General features: G+C 48.8%; 7 protein-coding genes across 7 annotated transcripts; 2 read left to right on the forward strand and 5 right to left on the reverse strand.

Moving 5' to 3' along the window:
- Nucleotides 1-404: 404 nt before the first annotated feature.
- On the reverse strand, nt 405-1,477 carry BDZ99DRAFT_479589 (uncharacterized protein; the record flags this gene model as incomplete). Its single annotated transcript, XM_033722249.1, has 2 exons — nt 405-876; nt 1,188-1,477. 2 exons carry the CDS (start codon nt 1,475-1,477, stop codon nt 405-407), a joined length of 762 nt encoding a protein of 253 aa, XP_033573285.1.
- Nucleotides 1,478-1,827: 350 nt separating this feature from the next.
- BDZ99DRAFT_479590 (uncharacterized protein) lies at nt 1,828-2,739 on the reverse strand (the record flags this gene model as incomplete). The annotated part of the gene is made up of 4 exons (XM_033722250.1): nt 1,828-2,067; nt 2,150-2,227; nt 2,273-2,570; nt 2,603-2,739. The coding sequence occupies 4 exons, from the start codon at nt 2,737-2,739 to the stop codon at nt 1,828-1,830; spliced, it is 753 nt and encodes a 250-aa protein (XP_033573286.1).
- A 538-nt stretch (nt 2,740-3,277) lies between these two features.
- BDZ99DRAFT_479591 (uncharacterized protein) lies at nt 3,278-4,172 on the forward strand (the record flags this gene model as incomplete). Its single annotated transcript, XM_033722251.1, has 4 exons — nt 3,278-3,467; nt 3,633-3,740; nt 3,801-3,904; nt 4,107-4,172. The coding sequence occupies 4 exons, from the start codon at nt 3,278-3,280 to the stop codon at nt 4,170-4,172; spliced, it is 468 nt and encodes a 155-aa protein (XP_033573287.1).
- Nucleotides 4,173-5,321: 1,149 nt separating this feature from the next.
- Nucleotides 5,322-5,698, reverse strand: BDZ99DRAFT_465947 (uncharacterized protein; the record flags this gene model as incomplete). The annotated part of the gene is made up of 1 exon (XM_033720663.1): nt 5,322-5,698. A coding segment is annotated over one exon (180 nt), but the record flags the coding sequence as incomplete, so codon positions are not given.
- Nucleotides 5,699-6,796: 1,098 nt separating this feature from the next.
- On the forward strand, nt 6,797-7,328 carry BDZ99DRAFT_523783 (uncharacterized protein; the record flags this gene model as incomplete). Its single annotated transcript, XM_033725834.1, has 4 exons — nt 6,797-6,871; nt 6,922-7,012; nt 7,065-7,273; nt 7,320-7,328. 4 exons carry the CDS (start codon nt 6,797-6,799, stop codon nt 7,326-7,328), a joined length of 384 nt encoding a protein of 127 aa, XP_033573289.1.
- Nucleotides 7,329-8,190: 862 nt separating this feature from the next.
- Nucleotides 8,191-9,370, reverse strand: BDZ99DRAFT_573887 (uncharacterized protein; the record flags this gene model as incomplete). The annotated part of the gene is made up of 4 exons (XM_033728325.1): nt 9,177-9,370; nt 8,619-9,123; nt 8,330-8,560; nt 8,191-8,283 (listed from the first exon to the last, which is right to left on the reverse strand). Exons 1-4 carry the CDS (start codon nt 9,356-9,358, stop codon nt 8,191-8,193), a joined length of 1,011 nt encoding a protein of 336 aa, XP_033573290.1. The 5' UTR covers nt 9,359-9,370.
- Nucleotides 9,371-10,055: 685 nt separating this feature from the next.
- Nucleotides 10,056-12,394, reverse strand: BDZ99DRAFT_538543 (vacuolar sorting protein VPS1, dynamin; the record flags this gene model as incomplete). The annotated part of the gene is made up of 4 exons (XM_033726643.1): nt 10,056-10,522; nt 10,563-11,335; nt 11,380-11,976; nt 12,020-12,394. 4 exons carry the CDS (start codon nt 12,392-12,394, stop codon nt 10,129-10,131), a joined length of 2,139 nt encoding a protein of 712 aa, XP_033573291.1. The 3' UTR covers nt 10,056-10,128.
- Nucleotides 12,395-14,664: the final 2,270 nt, after the last annotated feature.

Genomic DNA, 14,664 nt, shown 5'->3' on the forward strand with positions numbered 1-14,664 from the left:
AGCAAGATGGGTCACATTGACTGACTACAAAGGAGTGAGACAGGGAAGTATACGGGTTCGGAGCCGGCGATATATTGTCATTGTACGCATATTGGCCTCATGCTGAACAATGAGTCTGTGCAGTCTTACTTTTACAAAAGTTTACTTCAGAAAAGAAATATCATCGAAAACAAGATAGCGCAGCCTCTGATGTTTGACGTTAAAGGCTCTAGCAGCGCGTCGTAGGCTTTGGAATTGGCCAGATTGGTAAGTTTGGAGGGCAAGATCTATCCTGCCTTCTTGTTTAGCAAGTATAGCGTTGCGTTGTTGAGGCATTTCGCGATAATAGTGGAATTAGTTGTGCCATGAAAAAGTGGCCGCTTCGGTGATGTGGGCGTTTCGGTGATGGAATACGCTATTTTAAATTATAATTGTAGTGGGTCTTCAACAGGAATTGGCGAAGTGATCGTTGCACGTTTCTTTTTGCTACCACTTTCTAGGTCTTCCTTACCGCTTTCCGCATTTGAAGCTACGTTAGTTCGGCTGGTAGAATTGGGCTGCGGATCAGAGACGCTTCTGGATATCGATGAAAACTCGGCATTACCATACTCCTGTGTCGGGATCAGGTATAACGTATTTTCCCCGTCTGCAATAGCGTCCTCAAAACGTTTTCGAATCTTTATTAGCCGCCCGTTCTTGTCGCATACATTTGTCCTCTTCCTCATATACTTCCTCACAACTCGCTGTAATTTCTCTGTGTCGGACGGATCAACCCAAAGACTTCCTGCTGATCTCGCATTTCCTCGCTCCTTGACTGTGAAGTGTATTTCAATCTCTGCCGCGTCGTTGTTTCCAAGTTTAAAGCAGAGGCCAAGGTAGTTACATCTCGAACTTGGCCTGATTGACGTTCAACGTGGGGCATAGTAGTTCAGTCATGACTTTCCACGGTTCCCTGTGCTGCTAATTCCGCGAGTTTGTCGAAGTTGATCTGGGTAACTCGCTTTCGGTTCTTGTTCCGCTCACCTATCGCCATCATATGCCTACGCTTCGGTTTGCTAGCTTTCTCTCTTTCCGTTGCGCGCCTCTCCTGCTGTTCCTTTGCGAGGCTCTCCTGATCTTCTTTTGTAAGCCTCTCCTGCTCTTCCCTTGCAAGTCATTCCCGTTCAAGCCTCTCTTGTTCTTCTCTTGCAAGCCATTCCCGTTCGAACCTCTCCTGTTCTTCCCTTGCAAGCCTCTCTCGTTCTGGCCTCTCGTGCTCGATGCGATCGAGCTTACCAAAGAAGGCAAAGTACACGGATCTACGAACAAAAAAAGACGTTAGTGTATCGCACTGTTCCTCGTTAGTGCCGTGCAACTTGTTCGGAAATAGCGACGATTTGTCTCCTTTGTAAAACCCTGTTTCCGGAATCCCGCTTTTTTTGGGTGCCCGCTGAGGACCATCAACTTCGATCACATGTTCTTCTGCCACTTCTTCAGCCGTAGAAAAAAATCCAACCATTTGCTCTACGAGCGCGTAAATGCGGCGTCGTCATATTTATACCGGCTTGGTCTCCGGGCCTCTAGGAGGGCCTTGCAGGCAATCTCCTCGTCAGCAGAACGCTGAACCAAGCTGTGGATCTACTCAGACTCGAATCCTAAGCGGTAGGCGAGAGAGGCGAATTCGCATACAATCGGTTCACTTGCTTTACTCCTTGGCTTTGCTAATAAATTGTCCTTTTCCTTTGGAGCGGGCATCTCGAACTAATTGCGCATAGCACTTATCCATATATGTCGGCGTCCTAGTTCTAATCGATCTGACGAGCTCCCTGGTGTTGATATAAACGTGGACTCGGATTACTGAATAAGACATCAATCGGTTTCCTGGTTGACGTCACGAAAGATCCGTTCTAAGGCAGACGACACGGTTTCTCCCGGCCACAATTCCATCAAGGTTTTTACGCGGTCGGCTGGATCTTCTAAGTAGTTAACATCTGTAAAGAAGCTCGAAAGAGACGAGATTAGACGGTCGACAGAGGCGGACAGTATATCTGTCCATATAACTTCGCGTTCTTGGTCGGTAAAAGCGCTGAAAATCTTGTCACTACGCATCTGGCCGTACAGAGACAAGCGATCTGATTTGCACGCTCCGGGGGGCCTTAAGTTCAAGAGCTTTCACATCGGCCCGATTCACCTTCAGCATCGCTTGCCTATATTTACGAAAGATCTTGGTCCAAGATTCCCTGATATTGTCGAGGTAATGTAAGATTTCCTATACGGTCAGTATATCGGAGCACACATTTGGGGCGGCTCTTACCTCATGACACCTCATCCCGAACATTTGTGCGTTGAGCCCAAGTGCATCCCTCCTGCAAGCCCAGGAACATCTAGCTGGATATCGAGCTGCTCTGAAATCGTGATATCGGATGATTTGCTTCATGTTATCGAACTTATGGTCAGATATCCCGTACAAAAGAGCCCACCATCGTTTCTCAAAGTACGGGTTCCGTGCGCCTCCATATCCTTGGTATTCTCGGATTTTGCGGTATATTTCGCCATCGTCCGGTTTCTTTTCACATGAATGTTCTTCAATCAAGGTTGTCTTGAGATCATCACTGAGATCTAGCATAACTCAGTGAGTGAATACCAATGCAGGTCCAAGAAGGCAGCCTTATCTGAAAGATACAGATCCACCGTCCATCGTCTACTTCCCGGAGGTAAGACGTCTTTGGCCGCAAGAGCGCGAGGTTGTCCACGGAAACAGCTCAAGCTCCAGGTGGCCATCACGTGCTTCCAGCAGCGCTTCCGGAGAAATTCTGGCTCGCGCCAGTGCCACACCAAGCTGATCCTGCTCGATAACGGCAGGAATATGGTTGAATACTTCCCTAATCGCGACGGCTTTCCTGCTTCTTGAACAGTTTTTCGAGCCTCTCAGTTATTTCTCGTCCTCCTGCCTTTGCTTTTTGAACGGAAAATCCAACATCTCTGTGCCTCCGAACTTGGCGCTCAGTTCCGCTGCGAGCCTTCGCTCTTGTTCAACAAATCGTCGCCGCGACATCTCGAAATGGCTGTTCAGAATATACAACGCTCCGAGGACAGTCTTTCTCTCTCCACACTATATAATATCAATTCCCTACACCCACTTGACCCCTATCTACGCTTTAAAATCTGCTAAAAATAAAAGGGTGCCCGTTTATGGGACCCTTGTATTTTTTAGCAGATTTTCCTCTCGAACTTAAGATGGCTGAATGCCTCCTCCTCTATCTTCAACTAACAGTGAACTACCTAGAACCGAGCTTCCTACTCTCGCGTATTGCTGAGGATGAACTCCACGTCCGAAAAGCGCAAAACGCAGATTGATTTCGATAGACTGAAACTCGATCCACCTCTCGAGAGTGGCGTCCTAGGGAAAGCTACAAAAGGCCTTACGGGAGGATACAATAGTGGTAACCGCGCAAATACCAAACAAGGTTCTCTGAAGACCAGAAAGAGCAGTCTCTCTGCGGAGGGGAGTAGGGTAGAGCATCCTGTCGGCTTAAAGTCTCTCGGGCTTCCTGAAATTATCCGATCTGGCATCAGGGTATACGTGTACTTGAAAACGATACATGCTTCTCCGTGGTAAACGTATGGAAAATCCTATGATATTCGACTGGGCGCCGATGATTTATTCGTTACAGTGACCGAGCGCAGAGATACACAGTCGGGCACCTTGACACGGAAAGATTCTTTCTCAAGCCTTGCCTTGGTGAAGAGTTTTATAGGATCGAGTGTTGAGGATAAGCTTCGTAAGTTTCAACAGATTCAGGACGCTAGTATTGTCTCGCCCCTTGAACTTTTCAGGTTAGATGAGGGTTGCTACGTCGTTTTTGAATACATGGCGTATTCTCTCTACTACGTCGCCGGCAATCCTTGTCTTGATAAGATTCGATTGGCGGCAATAGTTGGACAAGTAAGACCTTCCAGAGTCGGAGAGCCATCGGCGAGTTTACTAATTGCAGTAGATACTCGATGAGCTTTTGTACCTCGCATCGGAAGGTTTAGAACATGGTTCGTTGACTTGCTCAAACATACTCATTCATCCATATGGGGATGTGAAAATTGGTAAGGCACTAAGTTGTTATCAAATTATTCTATTGCTAACGAAGGAACAGCAAGCTAAGAATGCTGCGAGTTGCACCCATACGGCAGCGCCGAATCTCGACATATTAGGGCACTAGGCGTTATTGTTATGGAATAAATGCAGGGCTACGTTAAAGAGGATGGGGCTACTGGCATCGATGATCTGCATCGTTGGCCTTCTGACTCCAACGCTGTCAAGTTCCTTTCTACGACAGTTACTGCTACTTCAGTGGCTGAGTTAATGGAGCATCCGTTGTTGCATCTCCCTTGGCGGAAAGGGATGCTCAAAAGGTTGGTATCTTTCGTCTCCATTGACACCCGCATAGGCCATAGGTATCCGCCAAAGTAGGTAGGTTTTCTTAAAGTCACAGAAGTTTGGGTAGTTCTTCCAATAAGTCAGAATTTACGAACACTCTTTGAAGGGGCGTTGATAATCTCACACCCCCCTAATTCCTCCATGCACACCCCCTTTTCGCTATTCGCACACCCCCTCCCCCCCTAGTCGTTTCACCGCCTTCCTATTAGCTCGGAGCAGCGCGGAGCTTCCTCCGGGCATTTACCTATACGTTTATATACACGTGATGCTATACGCGAGGCCGTACGTAAGGCTATACAAATTGGAAAGGATGCGCCGTAAAATGGAGAGGCTGTATAGCCTCTCCATTTTATACAGCCTTGCGTATAGCCTCACGTACGAGCTTATGTACGAGCTCACGTATAAGCTCACATATAGCCTTAGGTACAAGCTTAGGTTTCTATTCTAGAAGTGCCTACGTGCCTACAAGTATGCCAAATCCGTCAAACCCTCACCATATTACGGCTCCTTTGCATCGAGCCTGGCCCCCTAGCATCGCCGCCTACACCTACTCTTCACCCTGATCAATATACCCCTCGATTTCCTCATCATACGCTGCAAGCTGACGTAGAAGCTCCTCTCGGCTAAGCCTCTGTGCTTGAGGATGAGGCTGAGGCTGAGGCATAGGCTGAGGCGTAGGCTGAGCGCTATCTTGCCTCTGAGCTCCTGCCTTTTTCCGTGGTACCTTATCCTTTGCACCAGGCGGCCGGCCGCGCTTCTTAGCTGCAGGTGCAGCTGTAGGTGTAACCGTAGGCGCTGCTGTATGCGCTGCCGTATGCGCTGCCGTAGGCGCTGCTGTATGCGCTGCTGTATGCGCTGCCGTAGGTGCTGCCGTAGGTGCTGCCGTAGGTGCTGCCGCAGATGCAGCTGTAGGCCTAAGAAGGGCTGGATCAATACGAGAAAGATCAACCGGTGTAGCTGTCGACTGATAGGCATTCCGAGCGTTAGGAGCTGGACGAGGGACTACAGAAATAGGCGGTGCTGGCGGCGGAGCTGTCGGCATGCATCCTGGAGGTATGCTCGTATGTCCACTCTGTCTGGTTTACTACGGTATTTTGCTAGGCCGTAGCCCCGCGCTGATGCGTGCGCTTGTAAAGCAATATACACTTCCTCTGCTGTAGCGTAGTACGCCAGCCGTGGCGGCTAGAGGGCCATGGTGAGTGTATTGTAGAGGGAGAGGAAGAGGATGTAATTGATTGCGATCAAGGCCGCATTTGGAGAGAGCATTTGGAATTAGTGAGCAAGTTAAGCAAGCGAATCGGAGGCTCCGGAACACCCCTCCAAGCCAATAGGAAGGCGGTGAAACGACTAGAGGGGGAGGGGGTGTGCGAATAGCGAAAAGGGGGTGTGAGATTATCAACGCCCCTTTGAAGTGCTGATATTCTTGCTATTCACCGTTCCTAGCAGATTTCGGGGTCTATGCAAGTCTACGTCTGCCAGAATTGCCACGAAGCGACCTTGTGTCCACGCGTAAAGATTCATTTTTTGTCCTCTACGTGCAGGGGTTCAATTTCGCCCTCTAGGCGCAGAGGTCCATTTCACCCTCACATGTACGGGTTCCCAGATCTGGGACCGCTTCTATTCTTAGTCTACTAGTTCACTCAAGTTGAAATTGATGTGAACTCTGATTTCTATAGACGTCTAGCTAGTTGTATATACTAGGGGAGGGAAGGGGGGCCACCCCCTGGGTGGCGCGCTAGTAAGTTCAGCTGAACACTGCACAGCTGAGTTTTCAGCTGGGCTCTCCACAGCTGAGATCTCAGCTGTGTTCTCTACAGCTGATGTTCGGAGAGTAGCTTTCTAGCATATGAGTTGTTGATCCTAGGTTGTAGTGCTGCAACCTGAGTGGTTCCTAGATCTGGTATCCCCTCCTCTTTTACTCTAGTCCAAGGTCCCAGATCTGGGATATCTTCTATTCTTAGGCTGGATCTTATATTTGCTATCGCAACTTCCCCAATCTTTCTTCCACGTCTGTTGGTTGCAGCTCCCTTTCCCTTCACACTAGCCCGTCATGGAAATCTCTCAGGTATATGCCATAACCGCTGGGAGCATCACTTTCTGCCTTTTCCTCTTGAGAATCCGTCACTATATCCAAGCTATTAAACCTAAGGCAATAGCACGCGATAACATAAAGCTAGAATCTCTGTGGAGGAGCTATGTGAGGAGTTATGAGCTCCGACTCGGTATTGACTTTCGTGTCACTGTTGCAGACCAGAAAGCTTTCCCTTACGATAAGGTCTCAGTGAGGCATTTCTCGGGGCCTAGTGTTGAAGACAGACTTGGAATGCTCAGACAATTTCGAGACACTAATCTCGTCTCAGTTCTCGAAATCTTTCGGCTTGAACGATCTACGTTGTATACGAGCACATGCCTATATCTCTTGACCACATCGCTAACAGGCCCGGTCTTAACGAAATGCGGTTAGCAGCAATACTTGGACAGGTAAGTCCCTAGGGCGCAGAAACTATTAGAGGAGGCACTAACTGCAACAGATCATGAATGGCATATCTAAGCAACGCCTAGAACATAGCTCGTTGACTTGCTCGAATATTCTCGCTAATCCTGATAGGGATGTTAAGATTGGTCTGTACCATTTTCGCTCTTAGGCTTCCCTTTTACTAACAACGTGTAATAGCGGACTATAAATGTTGCCAATTTCGCCCATCAGAAAAAGCTGAACCTCGAGATATCAGAGCATTAAGCTATATAACTATGGAGTTAATGCAGGGATATGCTAAAGGGGACGGAGCCGTTGGCGTGGACGACCCGGGTCGTTGGAACTCGGATGCTGTCAGCGTCCTCTCGGCGACAACTTCGGCAACTTCAGTAGACGAGTTGATGAAGGTGAGTTTATCTCAAATTTCTTGTGCCGAATCCTAACTTTCATTAGCACCCTTAATGCAACCTCCTTGGCGGAAGGAAATGCTTAAGGGATTGGTGTCATTCCGGCAGCCAGTTAGAATGCTCCTACGCACGTCTGTCTACGCGTCTCAGCTGTACAGGGTTCACTTCTCAGCTGGACAAGGTTCACCTGTTGTTTTGTCACCGTTGCTGCGTGCAACCCCTGGTCTCTCTTCATTATATAGCCACTCGTTAGCACCTCAATACAACTCATGCTTTCCTCACTGATCCTTTGCCCTTCCTACGCCAGCTGCCACATTCGCCATGCTAAGGATACGAAGAGGTTACAAATATCCACCAAATGAAATGTGCGAGGTCGGCCAAATCAAATGCCATTACTCTAGGATGTCTAAGTCCTTCCTTGCTTGCTAAATAACAGACTTCATGCGAGAATAGAGCTGTCGATCCTCCCTCAGCCGTCGCTTCCCCTCCAGAAACACCACTATTCGCAGCTCAGCTATGCAGGGGTTCAACGGCATGCAGTTGTAAAGTTCTCATCTACTTCCTTGATGAATTTGTCCTCCTTGTCTACCTTACCCTTCTTAATTTCCGCAAGCTTCTGCGTTGGCTCGTAATTCCAAGAGTCATACTCGGTCTTGCACGGATGCCACCACCACAAGCAGGGAGGGTGGCCAACCCACACCAGCCACACTCTTGCGCACGGCAGGATTGCATATCGGCAATATGTACGTTGGCGATAAGATCGCAAAAGCGAGTGCTAGAGCGGGATCTACTGTGGGGCCCAAAATGGGATCCTCTGTCTGGCGCATAGCCCCACCATAAAACGTCAAGGAACGAAATCATGAAATCCAGCATCAATACGTCAAGCTGGATTACAAGCGGTACCCAAAGTTTGTGTTTTACTCTAACAAGCTCTTGGTTGACGACCTATCTTCATAATCGGGATCATCGTCCGTTGTGCGCTTCGCTGCTCTCTCCTCTTGCTCAGCATACTTCGCCTCATCATTAGAAGCCATTTTTTCCGGCGGTGTTTCAGACCTTTTCGCGTTTCTTCATTCCAGGAAGAATAGAGTGCCTGACAAGTGCTCTTTGCCCTTGGATTTTGTCCTCTGCAGCAGCAAGATACTGACAAAGCTCCTGAGTGGATAAGATTATCTCTCCTCCTTCGCCTCTAAATGCCTCCTTTGTAAGCTCCTCACAAGCAAAGTCGGACAGTTGAAGTCGTAGACCTGGATGGTTCGTAGGATTTCCTTTATCGTCACGGAATGCCTATGAAGAAATGTCAGGAGCGGAAGACGAACGACACTTGGGTTAGATTAGATAATACCTCATCCGCAATTTCCTTGACCACTCTTAACTCATTCCCATCTGTAGTACTGACCACATGGGTTCGCCACACCGAAAACGTCGCCTGGCGCGATACTTTCCTCCCATATTCGATACTCCTATATTCGATATCCAGGCCAACAACAACTTGCACGCTCGCGTCCGAGTCCAGAAGATAGTCGTCGGCGAGCCGGTCCAACCTCTTCCTCTTCTGCGAATAAGCCACTTCGATGACAACTCCGGGGTATTGCGCATCGTCGTGCCAGAAAGAAGCATCCGGCTCGTGCTTCGACTTTCTGCCAAATGGAAAATTATCCACTGGGAAGTATATTTCGGTAGAACGAGCCGGGTACACCTTCTGGGCAAAAGCCGCCGCAGCACCCAGTCCGTCACGGATTGATTTCAACTGACTGAATATGGCATCCTCAACGCGAGCGATGAACAGTTCGTGTACAGCTGTAGGCATGCGAACGACAAGACGATCACTTTCTCTGTCGTAATCATATCTGCCCATCTCTATCGTTAGCCGCCATCTACATTGTGCCTGGAGCACACCCGCCGTATCTTGTCTTTGACGTATCCCAACAGCTCGCTTCGCTCAAGTCGACGCTCTATCTCATCATATTCTCCTTCTGCAAGCTGAAACTCTGTCCACGGGTGTCGCTTGATGTGCCTTCCGGCCCGGATCTCTTCGAAGAGCGCGATGACTTGATGGACTTGCACGGATTGCGACGTAGACATAGCCGTACGTTGCTCTGGCTGTCGTGAGACTGCTCACAGTTTAGATGCTGGGCGTTTTGGTTGACTCAGCAACTGAGCTGCCAAGGCCGAGGCCGTGCCACCACGCTAGTCCTAAAACAGTCATCACCATTTGCAATACGCGCCCACCGCATGATACCAAGTGGCAACGACGTCCATCCCAACCTCTGCTTCATCGAGACCAGAAAAATAACGCCTCTCGCGCTGTCAGCTCAAGCTGTGGTAGAGAAGTACCTTCTTGTACGTGGCAAATCACGTGCCTAACCTAATGGTGCCTAACCGGGTACATAAGGTGGGGTGCCGAGGCTTTTGCTTACGGGTGGGGGTAGACTCGTATTGCGGCCATGTTTGAGGTGAAGCCGCATTCGCTAGCGACTGTATATTGTAACCAGTGCAACTCCCGACGTAAGATTACAGTCGCTTGCTCCCGCGCCACTCTTGGCAGTCTCCTTACCAAACTAAGCTAAATGATAGAAAGCATCTGGTTCTTGATACAACAGCACAAGCATGATCTCCTAGAGATTGCAAACGGCAAACTGAGCATCACGTGAGAACACTAGACCCCTAACTACATCAGGCATCGCTCCAGGCATTAGGTGGAGTCTGGTAGGAGCCGTGTAATCGTCGACCCGTTATGCACGCGGCATTTGTTCTTCCGACTCATAAGAAAAGTAATTTTCGCAGCACTAACTTGAAGAACAACCGTAAATACATAGAACATTAATTCCATTCCATTTTTCATTCGTGTTCGTTCATCCAATAATCTTCTTCGCTTCTCCTAGCAAGCTGATCTCCTTTTCAAGCCTTATTCGTTCACTCTTTGTCTGCATTTCCTCTCCAGCAATGTCTTCCAAAACACCATGGTCCATGCTCGCAACGAAGGTAGCAGAGAACAACGCCAACGGCGTCTTCTTACCAGCTACAAGCATGTGGTCGGCAACCTGCATGCGGACGGCATCAACAAATCGCTTCCTAGCAACCTTGTAGTAAGCGCACATGATATCATGTATATCAAGAGTTGTGTGCCTTGCGTTGCTCAGAGGATGACTCTGAACTATATCATCCAGGCGCACCACTGTTCCATGCTTGCAGTCCGTAATACTTTTCGGCTCTAGGCCAGCGCGGAGACGTTCATGGCGCCTGTTGCTCAAATCAGCAATGGACGGTCAACTAACCGTTCACTTACCGCTTCTGAAGATTGTCGTTGAAGTAATGGTTGTACGTAGCTGGCGTTCCATCAAGTTCAATTTCCAGGAGTAATTCGGTATGGTTGACGGCCCGCCGATACATTTCCGTGAGATCATCTAACAGTAGAGACTTAATCCCCTCTGATACCCGACGACTTGGGGCGATTCGTTGTATCACATCAACGACAAACCCATGCACTAGGGCAATTACATCGCTGACGTACCCAAGCGCAAGATCACGCCAATTGGCTGCTTGCTCCTTCAACGTCACGCCCAAAATATTTGCGTCGAATGTCCCTAACTCGAATCCTCTGGAGTCACGGTACAATTTGTCGATCCATTCGAGTATATCATCATCAGAAGGGGGCGGTACCGAGGTATTTACGTGGATTAGATCCTCAATGTCAGGATGATCCTTCACCGTCCGTACGTCGAGAGGTGAATATGCGCTATCCATTCCAAGGGTTGAGAGTCGGTCCGTAAGTGATGCAATCTCTGACTGGAAGCGGAGTGCATGCCCATGGGTAGCTATTGCTTTCGCAAAGACTTCACCTCGATTGATCGCCTGAGTGGCAAGTCGGAGTAGTATGTTCTCTTCAAATATTTCTGCCCGGCCGGATCCTGATTGTAGCGCACTTGAAACGAGGCTTTGAAATCTTATGGCGATACCAACTACATACTGGAATTGTTCCCCTTGTGTCTGGCGTTTTGGACCCAGCTCGCGTAAAGTCCTTTCTGCCTTCTTCAATTTTTGTGAAATCTCAGATCGGACCTAGGCTCGTCAGATAATGTCCCACGCAAGCGGTTCGCACTAACCTTGGGGAATTCTCGGCGAATATGATCCTCGAGGATCGCTTGGAGCCGGATACGGAGGGTTCGGACTCCCACTTTCCCTTTATCCAGATGGTTCCAGGGTGCCACTTTGCTGAAAAACTCTTTCTCTATAGTATGTCGACATCGTGATGAATTGAGGTCCGACTGTCCGGGGTTGCGGAGCAGATGCCACCCCAGCAACAAGTGGTGCTTTCGGCCCTCTAACAAGTCTACGACAGCTCCTTCACCACCTTGGTCGATCAGATCAGGCTTCGTTAGGACACCCAACGTACGAATACCATCTGGATCAAGGTCCTCGGCTCGTTCAAGGATCTCCTGCGTGGCAATGTCGACATTACAGGGAACGACTATCAGCATCACTGATCTCGGATTTGACATATAGCCGTGCACCATCTGGTCGACCAGAGCAATGTCTTCCTTAGTAGTCATGCCTTGTGTTGTTCGTTTGAAGATGCCAGGCACGTCAATTACGCTGAAGTGCTCCTGGGTTGGGCCTGATACTTCTAGACGCAGAACATCTTCGGAAAACGTACGGCGGACAGATTCTGTCTCAGCTCCGATGCCCATGGCGATTGTTACCTTTGACATTAGTTTCAGCTCATTTGATGGGCAGACCACATACCTGCTCCATAATATCGCGAAACGAAGCTGCATCAAGCGACTGAAGGGAGTGTGTACTCCATGCCCGCAGCCTCTCTTGTCTATCTGGGGCACTATCTTTGGCTGGAATGATGGATACCGTTATCTTCGTCTCGGTTGATCGACGAAAGGTAATGTGTGTTGCGAAACGAGTACATAATCCGATATCGCGAGGGAACGGCAATCCGGTGATGCCCTCAAGGACCGAACTCTTGCCGCTTGATTGATCCCCTACTACGACAAGTTGAGGCAGGTCAACGTAATCTCCAGCGTTACAGGCAAAGAGCTTGTCGATTTTTTCAAGGAGAGTCGAGCTCACAAGCCCATGTGAGGATGTCGTTTGAGCGGACTCAGACATTTTTGTAGAGCGTTGAATACCTTTTGGGGTTTCTAAATAACTATATGCTTCTTATCCTCTTATCTATGGAATCTCTAGAATGCGTGTAATAAGGAGTCTTTCCAAAGTACTCTGATCGCCGAGAATGACGCAGTGCTCTGCTGTACCACAAATTTAGTTGCCTACAGACCGCTTGTTTAGCCCCACTCGCCATGGATACCTTTGTAGCATCCATGACATGCTCGAGTTTGGAATGCGCGAATGCGCCTCTCCAGTCCGGTTCTCGCGGCCTTAATTTCGATCGTTCCTCACCGCTACTGCTGTGAAACACTACCTACACAGTTGGCTCGACGTCCTGACCGACATTTCAATGATGTCCTTGAAAAGCATGAAACCGAGCCGGCACGTCTAATGCGGCCTTTGCTTGGGTGCGACGGAGGAACGCTCAAATAGGATGTCGTTGACGCACTAGAAATGTGGAGACCGATTCTCTTGACGAGTTATTGGCGATGATCAGGATTGATAGAAAAGAGGCTTGCTTTTTAACGCGCAACATGATCGTATTGAAATACATGTATGCATCGGACATCATCGGACATCATCGGGCTCAGTCTTGATTGATCAATGTTGCCAGGCCATGGCGAGTTAGCTGTAGCACCTCCATCGTATCTTCTTTGTTCGCGAACTTAGAACGATATCTTGGTAATCCGGCATTCATGCTAAGCCAATTCCTCAGCTCCTAGATGTAGTCAACACGGTGAATAGCACTGCAGGATTTTAGCGAGTGGGAAGGACGGCAGGATTGTTCCAATCGAGATGCTTTAAGGCCAGCCTGGAAAGCTGACCGCAACTGTTGTGAAACGTAAGGCTGTCCAATTATCTTTTGGCCTTTAGTGGCGTGTTCTTTGGGGAGGTATCGCCAGTGAGTGGCTATTTACTAGTCTTTTTGGCGGCATAGCAATGCGCAGCTCACGCTATGCATCCTAGGCAGCAGCGCAAATAAGATTTGCGGGGAATGCACACGTGGGCCAATCTATGACGAGTAGACACTTGTATCGCGCCCTCTGTTTGTCCTCAACGGTATGTCTGCTGTGCTCTCCTAGCTCTTTTAAGACGATTATTTCTCCTCGCCCATCTCCGTCCCTGCTACAGTGGTGAGCGAGGACTGGTTCGCGGAGTGCTCGTTGCAAGGACTTACCTTTGAGAGGGGTTAGGGACTGCGAGAGGGGTGCAAGATCGAAAGGGAGAGGACGCGACAAGACCATCGCAAGCTTGATGCGGTGAAGTGGCAGTGGAGATTTGGAACTCAGAGTGAGCACGGGCCACATTGCTCCGGGTGTAGCACTGTGGCCCGTGCTAACTCTTTCCTAAGGTCTTCCCAATAGCTTTTTCCGCCGAGATGTCGAACAAACGCCAGCATGTATTCATTGAGACTGAAACTGTGTGATCATAGTAATGCCCATGCGCAGTGTAAAATCTATGTACAACGCTCTTGCAGTCATGGCTTGATTCGGATAAACTTTCACTGCGATACGACGTAGCGCGATCCTTGCATATAACATCAAAAGGAACCGCTTCAGGCGTTCGAATGTCACCCCACCAATAAGGCCGGCTCAAGCAAGAGGCGAGGCGAAATCTCACGTGAAAGGTGGCCGGGGTTTGAAAGGATGGGTGCCTGAAATCGCAAATTCGTTCACAAATTGTTGGCGCTAAAGCCTGCACCGCCGCATCTTCGGAGTTCCGCCATCTCTCATTGCGCTATTGAGTGCTCGTACAAGATAAAACACGAGGATCACATCAAAATGTCTCATCAATCTCCCTCGATCATTTTGATCATATCATTAGTTGCATTGGCCCAGAGTGGGGAACAATCAACTTAAGTTGATAGATTGATTGATTTGATTTGGTTCAACCAAATCAATCAATCAATCCGAAGAGGTGGATTTTATCAATCAAATCAACTTCAAGGCATCAAATTGATTGATTTGATTGGTTTGATTGATTCCTATTTGCGGAGCGTAGATAGAGTATCCTATAGAGAGCCCACCTAGCAGAAGTGCTTACTAAGCAGTCTCCTAACCCTGATTTTCATCCTAACTCACATCAACGCGTCCAACACCATACCACCTCTGTACAATATCACACCCAGCAATGAATCAGAACCTTCAGAACGTACAGCAGGAAGTTATCGCACGCGCAAATCGAAAGAAACCTCCCCGTAAGGTTAATTCTATGCGCGCCGAAGTCAACACGAATGAACACGTCGAAACACCTGCCACGAACGACGACGA

The sequence above is a fragment of the Mytilinidion resinicola genome, assembly GCF_010093595.1.
Source record: "Mytilinidion resinicola strain CBS 304.34 unplaced genomic scaffold BDZ99scaffold_16, whole genome shotgun sequence".
NCBI lineage: Eukaryota > Fungi > Ascomycota > Dothideomycetes > Mytilinidiales > Mytilinidiaceae > Mytilinidion > Mytilinidion resinicola.